The 27,154-nt window shown below is 36.9% G+C and overlaps 1 protein-coding gene across 14 annotated transcripts in view; it reads right to left on the bottom strand.

Moving 5' to 3' along the window:
* The window catches only part of KIDINS220 (kinase D interacting substrate 220), a 96,062-nt gene that overhangs the window by 14,485 nt on the left and 54,423 nt on the right, over positions 1–27,154 (bottom strand). For 8 of the 14 annotated variants that reach the window (XM_061433372.1, XM_061433371.1, XM_061433370.1 and 5 more), the window contains 6 exons: positions 16,742–16,920; positions 15,411–15,637; positions 13,007–13,120; positions 12,223–12,279; positions 5,915–5,947; positions 290–418 (listed from right to left, as the gene is read on the bottom strand). In XM_061433372.1, coding sequence (XP_061289356.1) covers positions 290–418; positions 5,915–5,947; positions 12,223–12,279; positions 13,007–13,120; positions 15,411–15,637; positions 16,742–16,920 — 739 coding nt within the window. The remainder of the gene's footprint in view (positions 1–289; positions 419–5,914; positions 5,948–12,222; positions 12,280–13,006; positions 13,121–15,410; positions 15,638–16,741; positions 16,921–27,154) is intronic. The other 6 variants (XM_061433373.1, XM_061433365.1, XM_061433366.1 and 3 more) reach the window with 3 other exon arrangements.

The raw sequence follows: 27,154 nt of genomic DNA, 5'->3' as shown, positions 1-27,154 counted from the left end.
CCTTAATCTGAAATCCTTTAGAGCTTTCAATCAATATTTCTCATCAAGCACTTTTGACTTACATGAGATCATTGTGAAGTAGCATTGTAACACAGCACTTTCTTTTATCCATCTCTAAACTAAGGCATAAAAGGGCAATTTTAGGATATAAATAGTAAGAAACCTATTTCCACCTGAGCTTTCCCATCTCAGCAGAGAACTCATCTTTGATAGCCTAAATACAAAATGCTCGCTGTCCACAGAGCCCATCTCCCATGCCCTTGAGTGAGCAGGTAAAAGTGCAGGTCACCTTTTTGATGGTTGCACAGTACTGAGGCAGCATGCTCTGGTCCAGCCCTTCAATTTGTTTCAGTTTCTCACAAACCGCATCCACGTTCATCGAATTCAGTGGTATTGTGCCTGAGGCTGGGCCTGATCCCTAGGTAAGTCATGGGAAAACACATGTATAAACAGCATTTAATGTCAGATATATGCAGTCATGTGACAGAGAAACACTTATGAAGTTACACTATAAAGTACTTCAATTAAAGATACATTTTCAAACTTAAGTAAAAACAGTGAATGTGTGCAGCATGGGACATGCCATTAGAGAACAGATTTAGCTACTGTTTACCTTAAAGAGTATCTTTTATTAGAGCAGATATAGCCTGATCAAAACCACTTTTCTAAGAAGACATAAGTTCCATGAGCCAACCCAAGGCCAACTTCAAGAAAGCCTAACCTCAAACCTCAAGAGAGAAAGGTGTAGCCCTTAATAACAGAAAGACAGGGGCTTAAAAAAAGAAAAGGAATAGGGGGAATTACTGATGCCTATAACATACAAAAAAATATAAAAGGTAAACCTATGAGATAATTTTAAAAGTGCTAACACTCAGCAGCTTTAAATGTCTTCACAGATTACCTTAATAGTCTACAACAGCTCAAGTTTTCAGATCTTGATCATATTTTATATCCAAGAGATCTTGGATAAGAACCTATACAATAATCGTGTAAATGTAAACAACAGTATTACTTAACACATGTGGAAGTAAATATAATCCATCAAAATTCAGTCTCATTTAAAATAAAAATCAAAATAATAAACCTAGTGTTTACTGAAAAGAAAAATATTTTCTGAATACAGAGACATACTAAAGAGGTATTTGCCTGTGGCTAATTACATACGAATCTCCTCAATTACAGATGTGGTCACTGGGGTCCAAAGAGGTAAGTTTTGACTTCAAACTCACAGAATAAACAGCTAGTTAGTGGTAGATTCAGACTGGAACCCTAGCTTAACAGGTCTTACAACTTTCTATGTTCTTTGTTGCCATTGTCTATTTTTAAAGAGTTTATAGAAACTATAACCAAAATAAAGAGAAGACAAGCCAACTAGTATAGAGGGTAATGTTACAAATGATCTGTCTTGTTTACCAGTCAATTTAGTCTTAAAATGATAAATATCATTTATCCTATCCCCAAGGATATGTCAATTTAAATTTTCTACTGCCTCTTTTGTTATCATCAAGAGAGAAGTAGACTATGACAGCCAAAACTGCCTGGGAGCTACTTGTTAAACATTATTTGTAACATGAAAGCATTAACATAATACTCTATTATGAATTGATAGATAAATATACACACACAGTATATAAATAAAATATACCTAGTTACATATAAATATAGCTAGCAGATGAGACCATACTGAACAGACAGTAAGGTAGTCATTTTATAAGAGGGAGCCTCAGGAAGTTTACAAATGTAAGATAGTCCCATAAAAATTTGTAAATTAATGATTTGGAATATTCTATTTCTGCTTTATTGACTATGCCAAAGCCTTTGACTGTGTGGATCACTATAAACTGTGGAAAATTCTGAAAGAGATGGGAATACCAGACCACCTGATTTGCCTCTTGAGAAATTTGTATGCAGGTCAGGAAGCAACAGTTAGAACTGGACATGCAACAACAGACTGGTTCCAAATAGGAAAAGGAGTTCGTCAAGGCTGTATATTGTCACCCTGTTTATTTAACTTATACGCAGAGTACATCATGAGAAACGCTGGACTGGAAGAAACACAAGCGGGAATCAAGATTGCCGGGAGAAATATCAATCACCTCAGATATGCAGATGACACCACCCTTATGGCAGAAAGTGAAGAGGAACTAAAAAGCCTCTTGATGAAAGTGAAGGTGGAGAGTGAAAAAGTTGGCTTAAAGCTCAACGAAGATCATGGCACCCGGTTCCATCACTTCATGGGAAATAGATGGGGAAACAGTGGAAACAGTGTCAAACTTTATTTTTCTGGGCTCCCAAATCACTGCAGATGGTGACCGCAGCCATGAAATTAAAAGACGCTTACTCCTTGGAAGCAAAGTTGTGACCAACCTAGATAGCATATTCAAAAGCAGGGACATTACTCTGCCAACAAAGGTTCATCTAGTCAAGGCTATGGTTTTTTCTGTAGTCATGTATGGATGTGAGAGTTGGACTGTGAAGAAGGCTGAGCGCCAAAGAATTGATGCTTTTGAACTGTGGTGTTGGAGAAGACTCTTGAGAGTCCCTTGGACTGCAAGAAGATCCAACCAGTGCATTCTGGTTGGAATGCAAGGAGATCAGCCCTGGGATTTCTTTGGAAGGAATGATGCTAAAGCTGAAACTCCAGTACTTTGACCACCTCATGCGAAGAGTTGACTCATTGGAAAAGACTCTGATGCTGGGAGGGATTGGAGGCAAGAGGAGAAGGGGACGACAGAGGATGAGATGGCTGGATGGCATCACTGACTCGATGGACATGAGTCTCAGTGAACTCCGGGAGTTGGTGATGGACAGGGAGGCCTGGCGTGCTGCGATTCATGGGGTCACAAAGAGTCGGACCACGACTGAGCAACTGATCTGATCTGATCTGATTTATAGCTTGTTTTTAATTAAATATAACTTTAAAATATGCCATATATTATATGGTCTGAAGTTCACTTACTTCAAAAATACTAAGTACAGCACAACACTAGTATTTCCACGATTTAGTTTTCATATTTCTATACATAGTTCTATTTTCTGCCTGGATGAGAACAGCCAATATTTAAGTGTTAATTACCCACTATGTGCTATGGAAACTTTAAATGCTTTCTATGAATTTTTAATAACCATATTTGTTTTTTCTTTCTTTTTAAATAGGTTTATGTGAAATATAATACACTAACAATTCTCCAATTTAAAGTACACAATTCAGTGATGTTAAGTATCTCCTCACAGCTGTGACACCATCACTACACTCAACTTTAAGACATTATCAGAGCCCTAAAAAGCAATTCTACACTATTAGCAGTCAACCTTCATGCCTCCCAACACCCAGTCCCAACCCCTAGCAACCACTGACCTACTTTCTGTCTCTGCGGATTTGCCTATTTGGGATATCTAAACAGAACCACACAATCTGTGACCTTTCATAACTCACTTCTTCCACTTAGTATATTCTCAAGGTTCATCTATGCTATAGCATGCATTCATACTTCATTCTTATTGCTGAAAAGTATTTATCTTTTAAATGATCTTTAATACTGTTTTTCAAATGTTTTCATTCCTCAACCTATTTCTTCTTTCTGGGTACATTTATACTTCTCTACATTTCCGTGATTAGATAAACCACAAATGCACAGTTTGATCATACTGGATTATAACTGGATTATAATGATCGTACTGGATTATAATTCACAGAATTAAATGCCATGATCCACACTTGATCCAAGTTGAGTAAGTAAGTAAATGAGGAAGAAGAGACAACTTTTACTTATAGAATTCCAATTAATAAATGTAGAATGGAAAGGAAAATTACCACCTGGAAAACACAACAGAAGCGGTGGTACACAAGACACCACTAAAATTCATGAGAAAAGTATAAGGAGGAACAGGATTATCTGCAGAGTTTCAAAGTACCTCCCCCTAAATATTCATTCATTACAAGCGAAAGACACACCCTGACAGTGTTGAAACCTAGCAGATGCTGCCCTAACCACATGACTGAGGTCCATATGACCACTGGGAAGATGCAGGCCCTCACAGACCCTCAAATGTGACACACAGAGGACACACATCACGTTTCTGTGGGTCTCTTGCAAAGATGTATAATCTCCTTCTAATCATTAGGAAATGGTGAACAAACCCAAACAGAAGGGCAGTCTATAAAATATCTGATCAGTATTCTTCAAAAGTTTTACGATCATAAGAGACAAGGAAAGACTGAGGAATTGTCACAGATTAGGAAACTGTAAGGAGAAATAACAAAATACAACTGGACTGGATCCTGGACCAGAAAAATGAAATTAGTGGAAAAACCGGTAAGATTAAAATAAAGCCTGTATTAAGAATATTGTACAAATTTTCATTTCTGTTCTGGAGAAATACACTACAATTAGGAAAGATGTTAATATTAGGGGAATACTGTTTTTGTATCTTTGAAGTCTAAAATTATTTTAAAGTAAAAAAAGTTTTTAATCACAAAAAGCTTTTTAACTGTGCTAAAAAGAACAAGTATAACAGACATGGAACTGATTAACTCTGTCTGTGTGGGGGCAGGGGAAATGTAAAATGTTAGAGAGTAACATTGGAGAAGGCAATGGCACCCCACTCCAGTACTCTTGCCTCGAAAATCCCATGGACGGAGGAGCCTGGTAGGCTGCAGTCCATGGGGCTGCTAAGAGTCAGACACGACTAAGTGACTTCACTTTCACTTTTCACTTTCAGACATTGGAGAAGGAAATGGCAACCCACTCCAGTATTCTTGCCTGGAGAATCCCAGGGACAGGGGAGCCTGGTGGGCTGCCATCTGTGGGGTCGCACAGAGTTGGACACGACTGAAGTGACTTAGCAGCAGAGAGTAACATTCCCTTTAAGAAGGGCCTCAGAAAATTCAGCAAGACAGACACGTTAATAAAGACACTACTCTCCTCTGAAACAGGAAACTCCACATTGTTTTACTTTCATGATCCTTCAAGACTTCTACATTTTATCACTTGAAAACATATTTTGTCCCTCATTGGGGATTATGTAGAAGATACATATTATTTTTGAATGACTTTTAGGAGTTTTCTAAGAAAAAGACACACAGGTACCCTGTAATTCCATCAAAGCTATAGTTAGACTATTGATTATTTGTGAGTTGGATCTTATCAAGATAAGGAGTAGATTATTAATATATTAAAATACAATATGCTTCTTTGAATAAAAGAGAAATGGTAAATACTCGCCCAGTTTTTTCTAAAGTAATCATATACAATGAAATTATTTTGAAACCAAATAACCCTTAGTATCGAAACAACAATCTTTGGATGGAAACCTCGCAAAAGAAGAAAAAGTACAATAGTTGACAAGGAAAAGGTATATTCAATAATTCAATCTGTTAAGTTCTTAATAGAAAACATTACTTAATACATAGAATGGTAATACTTAAGAGTTTATCATGCATATTCTTACTTGAAATTTACCTGTTACAAGTCAAGGAAAGTTCATTTCAGTATATATCACAATCTACTAAAAAACTGTTTTTCTAACACAGAAAACTGAATGCAGAAGATGTTAGTTTGCTTAAGACTGCTAAATATTTACAAACTTCAAAATATAGACAAATCAGAATTCCTACAGGTCAAAGTAAAACAAAACATTTAAATTACTTTGATGTAATTATATTATTTTATATTGTAAGTAGATTAAAACTATACTCTGTAACATCATCATCTTCAGTAAATTATCAAACAAGCTTAGAATTGATTAGCCAGAAATGAGAGCCATGCAGAGGCTGAAAGCAGCTATTAAAAATAAACCCAAGGCACTGAAATGAGCACAGGTTTATAAACAGCCCAGCAGGAAGTTGCCAATGATTGCTTCTAACAGACTAAAATAAGAAAAATGAATAAGATTTCACTGAAAGTTTCTGTACCTGTCTCTGTTTGTTAAACCCAGAGTCACACGGCTTTAAGGAAGGAATAAAACAGAATGAAGGACACGAGCTTAAAGGAAAACATCAAATACACTTTTGTGATAAACACAGGCAGGACTTCTGTCACTCTGTTTTCCCACAACTCTGAACACACCATCTCTATAGCAACACAAAGGAACATCCGTGCACAGGCACACACACACCACACACACACACACAATTTAATTTCATTAACATGTGCTTGGTAATTTTAAAATTGTACTCTCAAATTTAATATTCTTCCTGTTAGAAGAATAAGCCATGGGCCATACATTGAACAAGAAAACCAGATAAATCAAATTTGCTATAAAAAGTCAATACTCCTACTATAAACAATTATTTTAAAAATTAATTTTTAACATTCTGATTAAAAAACTACAACTATTAATTTCAGATTAATTGCAACCTTTAATAGTAAGGTTTAAATACTTGGAATTCACATGATCTCTTCATAAAACATTTTCTAGTCACACTAATAGTTAATGTTCAGAAATATACTTTTCAGATTTAGGTTTTGTTTCACTGGGCATGCACTGAAGTATCATTTGAAAAGACAGGCCATAAGAGCCTAGCAGCTCAAGAAATCATAAGTGCAACAGTGAAAAAATATTGGCACATTATCAGTAGGGTAACTATTTTACTAATGCAGTTTTCTTTTTTTATTTTTTGTTTTGGCCACACTGCACGGCTTATGGGATCTTAGTTCCCCAACCAGGGATTGAACCTGGTCCCTGTCAGGGAAAGTCCAGAATCCTAAACAGTGGGCCAGTAGGAAATTCCCGATTGTAGCTCATTAAATCCCTAATTCAAAGCTGACACACTGCTATCAATTATTGTTCTGCACAGATTAGGCTGGTGGTAAATATTCTCAAAATAGTTCAAATAATCTAGAAATAACTAACAATGTTGAGTCAATTTACAATGTTCTTTTAACATGTTCACTATCTGGAGCACTTCATGGGAACTCTGCTTTCTAGTTTACATATTAAACTTACTATAGGTACTTTTTTTAGAAAGTTACTATGAATATCTGTGGAAACTTGAAAAAATATCAAACAGGAGCACTGATGAGATTACAGTTTTCTAAAAGATACCAAAACACAAAAGAAGGCTATTGTTATCAAGTTGGAAAATATAACTTTCTCTTCAAACTACATGAGAAATAATACGTAGGTTAAAGCTGACAGATGAGGTTTGATACCACATGCAAAGGGCAATCTTTTTAAAAAACTCAAGTTCAAAATATGATTTTGTTATGTTTTTTTTTTAAACTTTTAACTGTACTCTAGGATTTCAATGGTATCAATATTACAATATCCTATTTCTTCAACAGTGTCTCAACCAATTTAGTTGTAGTTTAGTGTTTAGGAAAAATGTTTTCTTGAGCTGAAGTCTGGCACACAGACTTTGAAGCTGGAAGTGAATACAGTTTTTCACTATTTATGAAAAGAAAAAAATGTTAATAATTTTCCAAACTAAAGCAGTTAATAAAAATGCACTACTAAATTGCTTTAGACAGTGTGAGTGAATCTCCAGAGACAAGGTCCTGGGGGCTGGCAGAGAGCACCCAACCTAAGACTACAGGGAAACCTGAAACATGCCCTGCCTTACCCATGGCATCTTTAGCTTTCTCGTCCAAGTTTGCTCCTGAACAATGACAGGCATCCATGACAGACAGGCATGATTTGGACATCCATTTGTTTCAAAACAGGTTACTAGTTCTAAACCAGTGGTGGAAATAAAATGATCTACAGTGGAGTCCCATCTTTTTTTCACTTGGTTATTCTACCAACTGGATTCAGTTTAATGAAAACCAAGCCTTCATTTCTAGGACTTTTATTAATTCAGTAATTTTCATCCATCTTTAAAAGTAATGGCACACCAGAAGGCAGGATACTACTGCTCTTAATAATGCCTCTGAAGTTCTTTACCATCCAATGTTGTGCTAATCAGTTTTATGCCTTTTCAGTGAAGCAGCTGATCTAAAGCTACCAAGCAAACCCTGCAGCAGAGAAGGTCGAGAAAGAGTGACTTGGTAGCACTGATCATTCCCCTCCTTGGCAGCCCTCCAACTCATCAGCTCCAGGAAGCCAGAGTTTTCATCAGTTTTGTTCACTACCCATCCCACTGCAGTAGTCAAACAGTGGATGATCACACAGGCACGTGAAGGACTTGATGGTAAGTAATACAAGGAAGGATACAAGGATAAAGAAATCCTCCATTACTCTTTCCTTTGAAAACATCCTCTTCAAGGAAACATTCCCTGCTTTGAAAAATGAGTAGTCACACCATAAATAAAAATAGACCGAATGTGACTCTTTCAAAGGGCAACTCTCTGAAAGACCACAACAAAATGCCACTGAGGACACCTGGCTCATGAATGGCCCTCCTTGCTGGGTTCATCCCTTCATGGTGACTGGATGATCTGAATGCTGCTACTTCCTAGAGGGGCCTAGACTGAAAGAAGGTAAAGGCAGCAAGTAAAATTCTCCCGGAAAGCTTTCAAAAGTGTAAAGTATTTGGAGCATTCAGACAACCTGGAAATCCTTCTCAGTTCTAGGAAAACAAACTGATTCTAGGAAATCAAACCACCTTTGGGGGCCAGAAAAGCATCAACAGATAAAGGGCCAAGTTAATCTAAAATGACTGGCGTGTGGGTGCACCACTCCCACCACTGAGGAGAGGTTATTTAACACAGTTTTAGTTTCTGAGTCTTTAAAGTTTCATGGAATTTGGATGGTAGTAATAGTAATAATTATTAAGTAATTCAAGTATGCGAAGGCTGAGTAATCCTTAAATCAGACCTATGAGGTAAGGCCTGCTTTTTCCAGATGAGGGAGTATCAGAGAGCTTAAGTAATTTCTCCAAGGTGGAGAGCTAATCACCAGGGCCTATTCACCTTGAACACCAAGCTCCTGACCAAGTCAGGCTTAGTATTAATGGAGGCAAAGGGGGCAGCACAGTGGTGAGGAACGCTTCCAGGTACTGGCCATGCAGATTCCAGTTCTGCACCGAGGGCTCCCTCCTGTGAGCCTCAGGTCAGGTACACCTACACCATGGTGCTGGACTAGACCATGGGTACTGGTGTTCTCTGGGCTTCCCAGTGGCTCAATGCTAAAGAATGGTAAAGGAGACGTGGGTTCGATTCCTGGGGAGGGGAAGATCCCCTGGAGGAGAGCGTGGCAACCCACTCCAGTATTCTTCCCTGGAGGCTCCTATGGACAGAGGAGCCTGCTGGGCTACGGTCAGTGGGGTCGCACAGAGTCAGACACGGCTGAGCACAGAGCATGAGGCTCCCCCAGAGGCAACGCAAATCCGCCAAGGTGGAGGCCAGAGTTCTTGTTTTTACTGGTTTCATAAACTTAAATTCTGATTGAGATTTCATTTCTTAAAAAGTCTTTTCTGCTTTGAAAGTCTGAAAAACACGAGTCCTTTCTAGCTCTAATATTCTGGGGATCCTATCTCGGGCCCAATGTTAATGTATTCTTTGTCAGTTTTCTAAGATTTGGCACTTATTTTCTCTACTATACAATCACAGAGGAAGAAAGCCAGCACAGAGGCTTACATTTTGCATGTTCACCTTCATGAAACACCTGGACATATCTGTAATTTATCTGGTAAGTCTTGGCTGGCCTTCACAAGTCACAGTCATTACAGTGTTCCTGAATGTGAGAAAACCCAGTTGTTTTCATAAGGATCCACTTTATAAAGGTTGATGAGAAATTTCTTGAGCTTAAAAAAAAAAGATGAGACCATCTATATTGAAAAGATCACAGAGAGCTGGTTAACTCTCTGTGATCAGGTGTTTTGTTTTTTTTTTTTTTAACTCATTATTCTGTGTCCTCATTGACAATTTGTCCAAAAATGTTTATGTAGCTCCTGCTTATCCATAAGCAGCTCTGGTCATCAAGTGCTGCCCATAGGGGGACAGCTGAGTGAACAGACGTGAACTCAGTCTGCAGTCTTATCTCAGGAATTACAGTCTTTTACTACAGGCCTGGCAAGTCATAGGAGCCATGAAGGGCTAAAAAATTGTACATTAACTACTTCTGTGCTGGTTCAGTTATAAAGATCCCATAAAATGTTCCCCTGGATAGATACTTCTCCACATTTCCACCACTGTTTTTTTAACATGGCTTTGAACTAAGTCTCTACTTGGACTAGTCTACTGCAAAATAAATGCTACATGCTACTGTCGTTAATTTCTTATAGGCAAAGAAGGCTTGGGAAGCAACTATTATTCACTAAGCAGATTACAAAACTATCACTTAATATTAAAAGAACAGCAAATCCTACAGTTATTTTACTAAACAAAGGCACTAATATATTCAGAGCATGTTTACTTTTTGTTATTGGGCTTATACACACAACTTAAGAATTGCATTATTTCCCCTTCCCCAAAAACTCATTTTAAAACTTGCCTAATGCTCCTTCACTGGTCCCTGAAATTACAGACACCTTTTACTTACAAGTGTTGTCCTTAAGGATGGGAATAGCTATTTCAGCATGTCTCTGTCATTAAGACCATCAAATTCTTCACAGGACCTAACTTTCATCAAAAGTTTGCTGAGGAATTTCAGCTCAGACAATTGCATTGCATGCATGAATCTATGTATTAAAGACTCACTGACTAAACTAAAACTCATTCTTGCATATGGTGGCAATGATCCATGGACTAAAGATTCCTCTAACACCCAAATGAAATTACTATGGTTTATTGTGTCTATCATTCGTGGATAATGAAGTCTCTCAAACACTTCAACTAAAATGTTAATGACTTAAAAAAGAATAATCAGCCCCTCAATGAAAACACCAAAATGGTTCTCTTTCTATTTCACTAATATTAACTCAAAGAAAATTAAAGTTACAAAACCACTGCCTATTCAAGCGCATGTTTTAAGTTAAAAATTATGCATAAATTCAGGATGCACTATTTCACTAAATTAATTCCAACTGCTATGCCACATTTCTTTATATTAAATTGATGTTCACATGGGCATAACATTCTGCAAATAAATCAACAGAACTGAAAAATACAAACTGGGTTCTTAAAATTCCTCATTGACTGAATGAAGATTCTAAGTCGCATCATATTAAATGTACTTATTAAGTACAAAGACTTAAATAATAAATATACAAAGTGACTTCCTACAAAAGTTATTTTTTTTAAAGAAACCCATCCTAAAGTGTTGGGGGAAAGTTTTAAATAATCCCCTTTACATGCTGGACTAGCTTTGTTTATCTGGAAATTTTATTTTAATAAATACAGTTGACCCTTGAACAACACAGGTTTGAACTGTGCAGGTCCACTTACATGCAGATTTTTTTTCAGTGGTAAATATAACAGTACTAACAGCAAAGAATCTGCCTGCAATGCAGCAGACCCAGGTTCTATCGATTCCTGGGTTGGGAAGATCCCCTGAAGAAGGGCATGGCAAACCACTCCAGTATTCTCACCTGGAGAATTCCATGGACAGAGGAGCCTGGTGGGCTACAGTCCATGGGGTTGCAAAGAGTCAGACATGACTGAGCGACTGACACCCAAACACACACAATCTGAGGTGGTCTGAATCCAGAGACACAGAACCACAGATCAGGACGAAAGATTTACACTGGAGGGCTGACTATAAGTTCTAGTTTCTAATTTAGACTCCTAGGATTTTAGGCTGGTAGGAGGGTCAGTGCCCCAATTCCTGCACTGTTTAAGGATCAACTGTATATAGATAAATAAAAGTAGCACTGTAGCAGCACTGAATTTACACTTAGTGTGGGCACTGAGATTAAGCATGAGTCACTGAGGATCCATTCCTGGCCTACATCAAACTAGTTCACAATGTCTTTTTTGTAGTCTCAAGGTCAATTATGAATATTTTCAAAAATATTCTACATGTGCAGTACCAATTTCAGGGGAAAAAACAGGCAAATGTGAAAATAAGGCCCAACATTAAGGAACAAATACCACCAAGTGAATGCTCCTGATGGTTGCTGGAAGAACCCCTTCCTTACTGGACGACCAAAAAAGAAAAAAGACAAAACCCACCCCACGTCATTGAAAAAGGGGAAAAGCAGGAGGAAATGAAGGGTAAAGTTAAACATTAGCTTTTTAATTAATCCGTGAGCTATAATTATTAGTACTCAGCTACTCTACACTAGCAGCCCATCACACCACAAATGCAGAGTTAGTGAACTGCTGTCATCACGATTAAGAGTCGTTACTGCTGCAAAAGCGGGAGAGGCTCGCGGTCCACACCACAAGACTACTCCATTACCCTCGAGGAGTCTGTGGGTGAAGAAAGGCCCTCAGCAGCATCCTCCTTGATAACTTCCTAGCAACACAAAACAAGAGTGTGGGTGAAAGGTGACGGGCTGAGCCAAACAAGGATGATGAATGAACAGGATGCTAAAATAATATGTGACAGTGACACCTGAATGTGATCAGACTCTTTTCAATGATATTATTTTTAAATTTAAATAACAGTTTAAGTTCTAAAGCTTTTACCTCCTAATTAAAAAAAAATTAGCAGGGAAATGTCTTTCTTTAAATTGGTAAACTAAGTTTATCATCAGTAACACCTAGAATTTTAGGCCCAAATGTATTTCGCTTTGGATTAGAGTTAATAGTACATCTGGATAATTTCCTTGCCCTATTTAATTCCTGCTATTCAATAAAAGTGTTCCTCCAATATATGCGCTACTTTTTATACATAGGGCTAGCATATATTTAGATAGATAAAGATACCATATATGAATGTGCTTTAAAAAGAAATCAGATATAAGCAGATGTAAAAGTTTAGTTGTAAAAGTTTGATAACAAACAATACATTTTAGGCCAGAAACTCTGGTTGTAAACAACTTGTCATTCATTCCCTGGGGCTGCTAGTCATTTTCCTTCCATAGATCCTGACCAAAATGAAAACAAAATACATTTTGTGTTAGTAATAGGTTATGTTTCTTGAAACTATTTATAAAATAAGTTGTGCTTTTACTACAGAAAGGAAATAAGCAAACTTCTATTGCTGACTGTAATACTTAATTACCCTTTTTTATACTTACTAGGCCATTGCTCTGATCTCTGGGCAAATTCGTTTTTACTGATGGACGTGAGATGAGATGGTGGGAGCCGCCAGGGCAGTACCTTGGCGTGTAAAGGTAGGGGGCAAAGAATGGCTATGGAGAAAACACGTGACAAAACAATTACCAAAATCAAAGTATAATGAGCTTTATCAAATGAAACTAACCAACAAAATACAACTCCAAATTTTTAAATGCAAGTGACAAAACAGAAGAAAAAAATGCCTCACTCGTATTCTATAAGATATCAAACCCAAACTTAAGTCATATTATTTAAATTTTTATATTGTTGATTTAATACAATCTTTTTATAAAGCAACTAAAGTTTTGTACTTTACAAGTTGACACCAGAGTTTCTCTTTACATTTAATACTTTTATGGGCGGTTTACCATGTGTCAGGTTCTAAGTGATTTACAAATACAAATATTAACTCACAATCTCACCCAAAAAAAAGCAGAATAGAATCTCAATTGAGTATTATTCTTTACCAAAAAAAGATTAGCCTTAACTAAGACCAAAAAAACAGTCTGAATTATTTAAGAACCTCCTAGCATGGATTTCAGGAATATTATTACTCCAAGTTGCTAGATTTTACTTTATACCCTGGAGTTTATGCTATCTGCTAAATAAGCAAGGATATTATTTAAAAGGGAAATCCACTGTTTAGAGGAAATCTATAACTATAGGATTTATCTATAGCCAGCTTCATATAAACTGGAGCTATCAGATTATATGGGCTAAAAATAAAGATTAAAACATATTAAACTTCATTACACTGATGTAACACCTTCCCTTACCTTTTTCATTCCTGCCATTTTAAGAAAATTGTTCAGCTTTTAACTTTCAGACAAAAAATAACTAAATCTAAAAGCATAAGAATTTTTTAATGTTTTAAAAATAATAAAACACTACTAAAGCATCGTACATCATTGTTGTTCACATGAAATTAGTGAACACAAAGTCTCCACCTAGATGGTATGATAATTACAAAAAAAACTTCTTGGTCTCAAAACATCAAATGTCATCTGATTATTGGTTGAGACATTTATGTAAAATTACAGCAGATTTCAGGACTGCTAAATAAAAACCTGAATTTCACACTTCCTAGCACTCAGTTAAAGTTTACAGAGATGAAGTATGTTATCAAAGCTATCATTCCACCTTTTCCTCCTTATTTGAGTAAAAGGATGGAATAACATTCATAAGACCTCTAAAGATGGTATACCTAATTACTTACATGGCTACCATTTCTCAAAAACTGAAAAATTTAAACTCTAGAATTTCTTCTTTGCCATGTTTATTCAAATTTCTCTTTCTAGCTTACTGAAAGTTTATTTAGGCATGCATTGGCTTCTGTGAATGCTGCTGCTGCTGCTGCTGCTGCTGCTAAGTCGCTTCAGTTGTGTCCAACTCTGTGCGACCCCATAGACGGCAGCCCACCAGGCTCCCCCGTCCCCGGGATTCTCCAGGCAAGAATACTGGAGTGGATTGCCATTTCCTTCTCCATCTGTGAATGCTAGCCCCTATGTTTTCTCACTTCAGACTAAAGAGGGAGACAACAAAAATAAAGAAACAATGGATTTTAGAGTTCAGTTGCAGAAAATATTGGGTTGGTCAAAAAGTTCATTCAGGCCTTTCCATACCATCTTATGGCAAAGCTTGAACAAACTTTTTGACCAACCCAATATAATAGTAGGGCCGTTGTTCTGTTTTCCTACAGAAAATATTAGTGTTCAAGACCATTAAAATGAGGATAGCTTGGAGCTACTAAACTCGACAGGGTCTGAATACTGCTGATAATGAATCTGTGCTCTCATCATTTGAAGTAGAAAATTATATTTATAGTATGAAAATAATTATACATGACTGAAGGTAGTGTGAAATAAAGCTCTAGAAATAGACTACATGCTATCTGGCCAATAGCATCTGAGTCCTCCTTCAAGCACTAGGACCCACCATTATCTCACATTTAAAAGCTGTATCACATTGAATATAGGTTTACTGAACTAAAAATTATCATTGTTTTGAATGCCAATATAAGTTATTATACAAGATACAACAAATGGAACATCTGTTTAGAAACCAAGAGAATTTCAGATTGCTTTGAAGCTCAGAACAGTCACTGCTGACCCCACAGAGTTCACTTTCTTATCAGGACAATAAATCAAAGCAAAAAGCATCTCTACTATTCAGACTCAATTGAGATCTAGAACCTGTTAAGATTCAAAAATCTTCTGATTTTTAAAAAATATTACATTCAAACAACATTTTTTGTCTTTACAGCTAAAGTACAGTTTCAAAATGGTAACAGACTCCATTAGCAGAACACTTCTAGCCTTTTCCTGGAAGAAATTCTTCAATTTAAGATGCCGGGCACTTGCTTACCCTGTTGTAGAAGGGGTGCTGGGGTCCTGTCATACCGCTATAGTAGCTGCTATGAGGCTGCGGCGACACAACCCCTCCCCCAAATGGCCCATTGAAGGAGGTGGACGAAGAGCAGACAGACGCTGGCTGACTGTAGCCGGACGGCGGTCGAGGGGGAGGCTCGTGCAGAGGTAGCGGGGGATACGCAAGTCCTCCGATATTAATCTGGTCTCTTGCAGCACGAACATCTAAGAGATTAAATGATACCCCAGAAGGCAAAAGAAAATAGAACGTTAGTAACCAAAGAAAATAGAACATTAGTAACTAGTCCAATTACCACTTCCTCCTTTAGTTACCGGACAGAAAACATGACTGATTATATCACTCTTGCCAAAGATTCCAACTGGCTTTACAGAACAGACAGGGAACTCTGAATACTCCACAGACATTCTTAGTAAGAGGCACTCAACTACTTCGCATAAAAGTTTTTTTCACCATGTGAAAAGTCACCAACGTCTGTATTCTCTTCGGTTACCAGAATTCTGAATTTTTTTTCTGACTTTTCAAGGTATTTGTGCTATCCTAACAATTCTTCTGACACAGTTTTGCTAAATATTAGCAATTCATCCTTGTGTAGTAAGTACAATGTTAGCTAAGACTGTGGGTTTGCAAACCATATGACACGTCCACCTCTGAACAACCACCAACACTTCCACAGTCAGAAAATACACCTCAGACAACTTATAACAGGTATTTTAAAAAAGAACATATGAAAATACAGTCTCTCTCCCTCTCCATAATTCATGGAAAATGCAAAGGTGGGTCAGCAGTACTGTATCACACAAAAGAGTGTGTGTTTCAATGAAGGTTGAGTGTGTGTTTTCGTGAGCATACAGCAGTGCCTCAAGAGCAACTTTAACTTATCCAAAACCTTCACGTTATTATCATCAAGTTCTAGTCCACAGATTTAACCTTTGAAAGGAATATAAACTTTCTTACTGCTCTGGATACAGATCCCTATTAAAGACAGAAGACTGGTGACAGAAAAATCACAGTGGGTTGACAGCTTGAAGTGGTAACTGTGTAGTAAAAGGAATTTGATTCCAGTGATGCTTCAGGTGTGTAGGCTGGGAAACATAATAAGGTCAATTTAACAAACAGCATTTTCCCAGCGTTCCCAAAGGATGCTGAGACCCCCATCTTCAGTTTCATTAACTCTCCCCAGTGGTGCTTGGTTCAATATTTCCCATTTTTTTCTTGGAGCAGGAGAAACTTATAACAGCCAAGTTAGAAACGGGAAAATTTTTTAGCACTTCCAGAGAGGGCAAATTAAATTTATTACTGATACCCACCTGCAATAATCTCCCGCAGTTTGGGGTCCAGATTTACAGTGCATGGCAAAAAGGTTTTCACATCTCGAGCCACAAGAACTGGGGTCCTTGAAGACAAAAACACTTCAAAATTTCTTATATCTCCATCTATTTCAAGCAGTGGCTCAACATCTTTAGTTGTTGGAATATTCTTTGATATTCTTCAAACAAAAAACAAATGAAGATGGTCATTATAGTCATTATTAGGCAAATTCCGCATGGAACTTAAAAATGTGTTATTTATAAAAATAAATAACACATTACCCAGTTTGCTCTCATTAATTTTTTTAAAGAAAAAGGAACAAAATAAATGGTACATTTTCAAAATTACTAAGGCGACAAGTGTGAGGTTAGAATTATATTGCCTTAACCAAAGAAGAAGGGAATGGCAACCCACTCTAATGTTCTCGCCTGGAGAATTCCACGGACAGAGGAGCCTGGTGGGTTACGGTCCATGGGGTCACAAAGAGTCAGACACGACTGAGTGACTTTCATAACCAAAGGCAGAATTTGGGCAGGGAAAACAGAAAAAGGACAGTAACATGTTAATGATTACCTCACAGTGAAGACTGAGTTACCACTTTACACACATGAACAGTGGCCTCAGACAAACTCAACAGTCTGCCTAAGTCACGTGACATGAGAGAATCTAACTGACTCTAAAAATCATGTTTTATTATAAAATGTCATGGCTCTTTTTAAAAAAAATTTTTATTGTTTGGCTGCACCACACAGCATGTGAGACTTCAGTTCCCTGACCAGGGGTCTCTTCCTGTCTCCTGTGGCAGAAACATGAAGTCTTAACCACTGGACCACCAGAGAAGTCCCTAAAATGCCATGATTCTTGCAAAAGAAAAGAAAAATAAAGAATAATTTCTAAATAAATTATGCAAACTAGAAAAATGCATAGATTTTTCCATTTTTAAAAAAGGTTTTATTTTCTATTAGAAAATATAAAGTAATCTATGCTTACTATGCTGCTGCTGCTAAGTCGCTTCAGTCATGTTCAACTCTGTGAGACCCCATAGACGGCAGCCCACCAGGCTCCCCCGTCCCTGGGATTCTCCAGGCAAGAACACTGGAGTGGGTTGCCATTTCCTTCTCCAGTGCATGAAAGTGAAAAGTGAAAGTGAAGTCGCTCAGTCGTTTCTGACTCTTCCCGACCCCATGGACTGCAGCCTACCAGGCTCCTCCGCCCATGAGATTTTCCAGGCAAGAGTACTGGAGTGGGGTGCCATCACCTTCTCCGGTGCTTACTATATAAGCATACATATAAGACAAAGAAGTACAAAAGAACAGAAGGGGTTAAAAAAACCACATAATTTTACCAACCAGACACAATAACTACTAATATAGTATCAGTCTATTTTTCATTATGCATAACTTTTTACATAGCTAAATTTATAAGTAAATCAGGCAGAGGTCTTAAACGTAAAAAAAAGTGACATTCATTAAAAACTACTTTAAAAATTAAAAACACTTCTATGTTGAACTATATGAAACTGCCAATTTTGTAGGTCAAAATGGTAAACTACTGACAATTCCATAGGTTTCAACCCACTACATGCAAGGTCATGGGCTAATCTGAGGCAGTAAGTAAAAATACATCAGAGAGAGAGAAAAGAATGGAAAATGTGAAGGAACTTAAAAGACAAGGAGATGGATGGAAAAACCTGGATATAACCCAATGTCTGTTAACAATGAAGAGATAAATAATTTGTGGTATATCCATATAATGGAATACTACTTAGCAATAAAAAGGAATGGACTTATTTATATATCTACAACATTGATAAATCTCATAGTAAATTATGTTGCGTGAAAGAATATAGCAAATAAAGAACAGCTGTATTTTTTTCATTTATACAAAACTAGAAAATAAAAACTAATCTATACTGACAGAAAGAGGATAAGGGTTTGCTGTGGGGTCAGGGATGAGGGGAGAGAGGCAACAGGAGAGACTTCATAAGAATGGGAGGAGACTTTTGGAAGTCACGTGTCTTCTCTCCTGGTGGTGGTGGTGATTTGGTGGCTATAGATATATATCGAAACTTCAGGAACTGGACAATTTAAATATGGCCATTTCTTGTATGTTGATTACACCTCAAAAGCTGTTTTAAAATCACTGTAAACTTGAAGATATCCTCAAAACACTCAATTCCCAATTAGCTAATAATATTAACTGTGAGATTATAGTAAGCCTAGTTTCAGAGAAACAGAAAGATTTTCCTGCCCTTCAAAAAAAGTAAAATGGGATCTGACTCTAATACTGGTTACAGCAACATGATTTCTCTGGGACCAGCATTTTATTCCTCAGGCTCACCATTTGACTAGCAGCCATTTATTAAAAGCCATCTAAGGGGAAATCCAGAGACCATAATCAGCAAACAAGAACAGAACAGGGTGCTGGTGAGGAAACAGGGACAGCAATTGCATCTTAATGAATTTTAGGAAGTCCCTTTTATGGGGTCTTATGCACATGTGCACAACCAGAACAGCCCTCTGAAACAGGATAGCGTGTGTGAGAAGCTGCTTCAGTCGTGTCCAACTCTTTGCTACCTCAGGGACTATAACCCGCCAGGCTCTGCTGTCCATGGGCTTACTCAGGCAAGAACACTGGAGTGGGTTGCCATTTTCTTCTCCAGGGGATCTTCCTGACCCAGAGATGGAACCTGAGTCTCTTACGCCTCCTGCATTGGCAGGCAGGTTCTTTACCAGTAGCACCACCCAGGAGGCCAATAAATTAAGCTGACTTTCAAACCAATTATTAAGTATATTTAAAATGAAATGGAAAACTTAAGAGAATGGTTTCATGGAATCCCCAGATTTCTGCAAATCACTTTGCAGAAGCGGCCAAAGTATCAAGAGCTTAAACAGTTAAAAAGGTAGTTTGTCTATTTCAGGGGTTTAACATAAAATGCTAAGAAGAGAAGCTAGAAAGATTTAGATAAAAACACACAGCTGACAAGTCACATGAAACAAATTAACTGAATTTTAATGCCAGCTCTGCTTAAGCTTGAATGTGAACAGTGTTCTCAATATGATGAACAATACTGCTGTTCACAAGCCAACAGTCTACTGCTGGTTTCCAGATTGAAGTCTCTATTCTAACCTTTTGAGCTCAATACATTAAACTCTTTTACTGAAGGAGATATTTATGTAAATGATAATCTTTTGGCAGTAGGCCACCAAAATCATATGTGCTTTTATTTTTCAGATGTTTTTCCCAAAGGTTAGTATTTAAAGAATTTAAGTAACTTCACTTTTCAATTAACAGTGAATTTAAATTTCCAGTATTATGAATCATGTGAATTAAAGTTGCCAGCAGTTAAATGGCCCACAGAAAGCATTATAAAGCCTCAGGCATCAACGATCTCCCAGTAAGTTTAAATGCACTTTCTTTCTATGCTACCAATCTAGCAGAACTTGTTAATGCCAACGTCAATGTAAGTCAAAAGCATTTTGATTATAAATGACAGTGGTTTCTAGGAAGTCCGTATTAATTCCTTGGCAGAAAGTACATAAGCCATTCATATCACTTCCATTCAAAATAAGGTTTTAAATTACATGGAAAAAAATTCTATTTTAAATCAAAATATAAATAGGTTCTAAGATCATCATTATCAAGGTGTTATTTACCATATTTTGTCTAAAAGTAGCTGCTTGATAATGTCATTATTTAATCATAAGAGGTTAAAAATTAAGATACATTTTCTTTAAAAATTAAAAAACGGAAAACTCTTCACTGCCTCAGAATTTTATTACTTTGATCAGTGAGTGCACATTTGCTAAATTCTCTCTGTGCACAGAGCGAGCACCATGGGCATCCTGGAACACAGATGAAACACAGAGACAGAAAACCGCCACTCAGCACTGTAGCCAAAGGGTCAGAAACAAAAAATAAAATGATAAAATTAAGCCCGTTACTATCTGGAGACAATCAAAACCCCTAGAACACTTCAGGAGCTGGCCACGCTCTCCCCTTCCTGGTCTTAACCAGGTTAATTCCTACTCATGCTCTGTCTCTCCACTCAGCTCCCCCTCTTCAGGGAGTCCTCCGTGAAACTACACTGTATTCCTCTACTACAAAGCTCAAACCACATATGCTTCCTTGCATATACATATCACAATCAGAATGTTGTTATTCAAGAGTGAAATAATTTTATTAATGCCTATCTACCCTGCTAGAAGATAAACTCCATTAAAGCTAAAGACAAGTTTGGTTGTATATTTCGAATGCTTAGCACATAGAGCCATCATATCACTTTTGCTTAATAAATAATCTGCAGAGTGAAAAAACTACACACAAAAAAGTATTGCTCCCAAAGAACTCTATTCTTTTAAAATAATTTTCACTTTAATTATCCTTTCTGATTGGAAAAAACCTTGGGCTTGGGAAAAAGTACATTGACCCATTCCTGTTAATTTTTGCACATGGTGTGAAATAAGGGTCCAACTTCATTCTTTCACATGTGGAAATCTAGCTGTTCCAATATCATTTCTTGTAGACTATTCTTCCCCTCAATGAATGGACTTGGCAACCTTTCTACAGCTTAACTGGCTGTAGATGTGAGAACTTATTTTACGTCTGGACTCTCAATTCTATTCCATTATGTCTCTCCTTATGTCAGTGCCACAGTGTTCTGTGGCAGCTTTGTAGTAAGTTTTTTTTTTTTTTTTAATTTTTGGCTGTACCCTGCAGAATTTGGGACCTTAGCCCCCCGACCAGGGATCAAACCCATTCCCCACGCACTGGAAGGCAGAATCTTAAACAGTGGGCCACTAAGGAAGTCCCTGTGCTGCTGCGTCACTTCAGTCATGTCCAACTCTGTGCGACCCCATAGACGGCAGCCCACCAGGCTTCCCCGTCCCTGGGATTCACCAGGCAAGAACACTGGAGTGGGTTGCCATTTCCTTCTCCATTGCATGAAAGTGAAAAGTGAAAGTGAAGTTGCTCAGTCGTGTCCAACTCCAGTGACCCCATGGACTGCAGCCCACCAGGCTCCCCCGTCCATGGGATTTTCTAGGCAAAATTACTGGAGTGGGGTGCCACTGCCTTCTCCAAAGGAAGTCCCTGTAGTAAGTTTTAAAATCAAGAAAGAGTTCTCCAACTTTATTCCTTTTCAAGATTGTTTTAGCTATTTGGGATCCCTTCCAATTTCATATACGTCATTCCTGATAGCTCAACTGCTAAAGAATCCACCTGCAATGTGGGAGACCTGGGTTCGATCCCTGGGTTGGGAAGATCCCCTGGAGAAAAGAAAGGCTACCCACTCCAGTATTATGAATCTAAGGATCAGGTTTCAGCTTAAAAAAAAAAAAAAAAGGTTACTGGAATTTTGAAAGGGATTACACTGAATCTGTAAATCACTTTGGGTAATATGGACAATATTTAGTCTTCCTATCCACGAACATGGCATATGTTTTCATTTCTTCAGAACTACTTTAATTAACCAATGTTTTGTAGTTTTCAGTGTACAAGTCTTTACCTCAATGGGCAAAATTTTTCCTGGATATTTTATTCTTCCAGCCACTATAGTAAATACAATTGTTTTCTTAATTTCCTTTCAGATTGTTCATTTCAGGTGTATAAAAACTCAGCTAATTTTTGTGCTGATCTGTATCCTGAAACACAGCCAAATTTATCAGCTCTATTAGCTTTCTTGTGAAATTCTTTGGGATTTTCTACATACAGCACTACGTCATTTGTGACCAGAGGTATTTTCACTTCCTTATTTCCAAATGGATCCATTTATTTCTGTTTCTTGTCTAACTGTGCTAGCCAGAACTTCCAGGATAATGCCGATCAGCAGTGGTGAGAGCAGGTGATTTAAGTCAACTGAGATTTCTCTAATAGGATCTCACAGACTGGGGCTTGAACAATATTTATTCCTCATGCGGTTTGAGAGTATGATCAGGTTCTGATGAGAACCCTCTCTCTGATTTGCAGCTAGCTCTCTGATTTTTTTTATAATGACATCAATTCCATCATAAGGACTTGCCCCTCATGACCTCACTAAACCTCCCAAACGTTTCACCTCCAAGTACCATCACACTGGGGAGTAAGGTCTCAACACATGAATTTTGCGGGGTACATTCTGCCCATAGCAGGAGGCACCCTTGTCCTATTCCTGTCTTTAGGGGGAAGCTTGTCATTTTGTCATCACTGAGTCTGTTGGCAGTGGGCTTTTCCCCACGTGCCCTTTACCATGCTGAGTAAATTCCCTTCTACTCCTAGTTTTCTGTTTTTATCCCAAAAGGGTGTTGTATTTCATCATATGTCTTTTGTGCCTCCCTTGAGTATTCTGCAATCCTTTTTATTTCTGTAGAATGAGTGGTAACATCCACAATTTCTGATTTTAGTTAATTCTGTCTTCTCTTTTATTTTTTCCTGTCAATCTAGTGAAAGACTTGTAAATTTTGTTGATCTCTGCAAAGAGTTTTCGTTTTCACCAATTCTCACTGATGCTACTTTATTCTCTATTTTATTTATTTCCACTCTAATCATTATTATTTCCTTTCTTTGGCTAACTTTGAAATTTTTAAAATTTGCTCCTTGTTTTCTAGTTTCTCAATGTGTAAAGTTGGGCTATTCATATAAGATTTTTCTCCTTTTTAAATATAAGCATTTATAGCTATAAATTTTCCTGAGTGCTGCCTTTGCTGCATCCCATAAATTTAATCACCCCTAAAATTCTCATAAAGAGTATCTTGAGGGACCTCCCTGGTGGTCCAGTGGTTAAGATGCTGCGCTTTTACTGCTGAGGGTACAGCTTCAATCCTTGGTCAGAGGAGCTAAGATCCCACAAGTCACTCCATGGCACCAAAAATCCTGATAAGGCACTGACTTCATGCATGGGCATTATGTAAAATGTTCTGAGTAAGGTATCCCTTTCTTATATAAAATCTAACAGAAAAGATATTTAAATGCTATAAAGGGAATTTTTAAAAACTAGTATTTTATATAATTCCTATCTCCCAACATCCCACGAAGTATTATTTCAGTTTTTAAAATGAGGAACTTGAGGCTCAGAGAGGTTAAGCAACTGGCCTGACATGGCCTGGCTGTAAGGGGAAGAGCTGGTGGGTGTGTCTGCCGATTCACAAGCCTGTACCCTGCTCCTTGCACTGGCTCATGATTCTTAAATTAATGATTTACATGTTTTTAACTCCTTAAAAATATAAAGTAGAATGCTGTTACATATTATAACACACTGAAGAAGACCAACACATAAGCCTATGTTGGCAAGTTATACTGGCTTTTTGTTTCAGTTTTTTTGCAGACTTTTGAAATAAAGTTTCTCCTCCATATTTGTGGATGTATTTAAATTCCTTCACTGTTTTAAAATACAGGCTAGAACTTTTCTGCTAACAAAATTATGCAAACAAGACACTACTACTACTCCACCCCACATGCCTGAGCATGGAATGCAAAAGCCAGTTAAAAAATAGCAATAATAAAGACATGCTTCAAGTGATAGGACCTCGTCAGAGAAGCAGCACCCAACACTTCATCTATTATTTAAAAAAATGTGAGCAACTGTTAGATTATATTAATGAGTCACTTAAGAAGTAAAATTCCCAATTAAACTTTCACATTTCTGAATTACATTAATTGAAAATACCCCACCGTTGCAAAGCAAGTTTAAAAATTGGTTACCATCTGCATCTACTCATGATTTAGAATTTTCTTGATATTACATTGCCAAAACTGAGTACAGAAACAAATACACGTGTAAACCAATGCAGAACTGCAACCATCGTCCATACACTTCAATTTTAATAATCTTCAAAACAGCTCATTTTCCCAAATGAATTTATCAGGAAATGTTATAATTTCAATTAATTTCTATTCATTCTGCTTTATTTATTGGGATTCAGCATAAGACAGAATCTGCAGAAAGGTTTCCACTAGCAGGGGGAAAGCCTGAATCATATAAGTGATCAGATGACAACAAAATGGTGATTTCAAGCTAGAGTAAAGAGAAAACTTCAGTTGAGAGGTTAAGAGAGAGGCAACATATTTCACAACAGGCTCAATGAAAACAGTTATCACTTATAAAAAAGCAAAGCTCATTGTTTTAGACCAAAAGTTTATATGATATTTTAAAATATTCCAACAAAAGTAAATAAGATCCAATTTCTTGCACTGTGAGGTGCTAGAAAGCAATAAGAAAATGTTCATGTTATTGTCGCCTTTAAGAAATCTTAAAAAGCGACTAATCACACAGTGATTTACTAAAAAAATCTGCAATAAAACTTTCAATAACAAGCAGAGAATGAAGGCTCTGCACTCAAAGTCTGCCTATAAATATGTCTAAGGTTAAACCAAAACTTCTATTATATAAGTTATCTTAAAAGTTTAATGTTTAATTAGCATGGAACCCAAGAGCTACATTAGTATTTTAATATAGAAACACAAATTTGTAAGAAGATTAATTTAAAACATTCTTCATTTTCGTATCTACCCTTTTCTCAATCAACTTAATGAAAACTATACCATTCAAATACTCATTCATTTGTTTATGATCATAATTCTCAGTGCTTACAAGTGTCCTTTCTTTAAATAAGCCATTTAAAGAATGGCTTTCTTTAAAGAAGCCATTCTTTAAATAATAGGAATTAAAGCTGAACTTCAGAGACTAAAATATTCATTAAACTCAGTGTCTTTCTTGCTTTTCTGCTATGAAAAAGGGAAAGCAAAATGCATTAGCTCTTATTTCTCCGTCAACCACGTTAACCATGTTTCTGGTGAAATACCGCCCCCTTGTGGACTTTTCGGACATTGCAAACAAAGGCCACATGCTTCAAGGTTTTACATCAGCATCTCACCATTATCTTAGTATTTCCACTAGGGAGCATCTTCTAACATTAGAAGATCCCCTGGAGGAGGGTACGGCAAAGCATTCCAGTATTCTTGCCTGGAGAATGCCATGGACAGAGGAGTCTGGCAGGCCACAGTCCATAGCGTCACAAAGAGTCGGACATGACTTGAAGCGGCTTAGCATAGCACAGCATTTTTATTATACGTTACTTTTGTCTATTCTTACATTTTGAAGAGTCTTAAAAGTATTGTACATTGAAATGCCAAAATTACAAACCTCTACTGAATAAATAATTTCAGGAAAAAATTGATCTCTACCTGATCTCTAATGGTATATTTAATCTTTTTGACAAATCTGAATCCTTCAATAGGTTTTTTAATATAAATGTGCATAATATGCTTACTGTACTATAAAATAAACTATAAGCCTGCAGAGGTAATGATATTTTTATTTTACATATTAAAACATTTTAGAAAAACTGATTTTTAAGTACTGTTTTCAAATATTTAAATATTTTCAAATATCAAAGCCTTAATTACCATATTTTAGTTTTTCATGTTAAAGTTAGAAACACACAACTTTGAAACATTTAAAATTCTTTCTCTGTTCTACATTCGTATAAAATACTGAAAACAGCATTATGAGTTTAAATGAGAAAATATTTTAAAAATCAATTTTATCCTATTGAAAGCAAAAGAAAAGTTATTAAAAAAGCTAACAAGGAAAAAATTACAGCCACTTAGTGTACATAAAAATGGTCTAAAGGCTCAGATGTACCAGCTGTTTAAGTGCCAAATACCACAACTGATTTTTCTTAAGCTTTCCATACAAAACCTACTGTATTTAGCAGACACAATCAAAACTGAATAAAGCATTGATTTGGGGTTTTACATAAGTTGGTTAGAAGTCTGCCTTTTTTAAATGGAATTAAGATAAATTCCATTCTCTCAAAAAATGTCTGCTATAACATTCCCATTGATACCCAATAAATGATTCTAAATATTCATTTGAAAATGAATAAATTATATCTGGAAATAAAAATAAAATTAGTTCACTTCTGTCTTTCTAATATTTCAGACCAGTTGTCTAGCTCTGTAGTCACAGACAGCCTGCTGGCTTCCAGAAATAGGAAGCTGTAGCTCCAGTAGCTACAGCTGTGTGGTCTTAGGTAACTCCCACTCCCTGCCTCCCAGAGTTACGGGTATTAAACGAAATAATCTAGGTAAATCCATATATTGAGGGCTCAAGTAATAGCACTAGCTAGTGCTTTTATTAGCATGTGTCCAGCATGTAATAAACTCTATAAATATTTAATGAATGAACACAATCAAAACGTTCAGCATAACAAAAACAGAGTCCAGCTAAGTCAAAAGGCCTTTCTGAACAATACTGACAACAGCCAGTAAACAGAAACAGAAGTGAGAGGAACTTGTCTAAAAGTGTGCTGATACAAAGCAACTACAAACTGTGGCATTTATGAAACGATCATGAGTGTAAGAAACCTTGGAAATGCAGCTGAACTCACCTACAGGGAAACGCCTATGAAAACACTGCTTTGCTTTCACTATCA

The sequence above is a fragment of the Bos javanicus genome, chromosome 11, assembly GCF_032452875.1.
Source record: "Bos javanicus breed banteng chromosome 11, ARS-OSU_banteng_1.0, whole genome shotgun sequence".
Classification (NCBI taxonomy): domain Eukaryota; kingdom Metazoa; phylum Chordata; class Mammalia; order Artiodactyla; family Bovidae; genus Bos; species Bos javanicus.
Note: the sequence above shows the minus strand (reverse complement) of the source record. Positions and strands in the feature narration are given on the sequence as shown.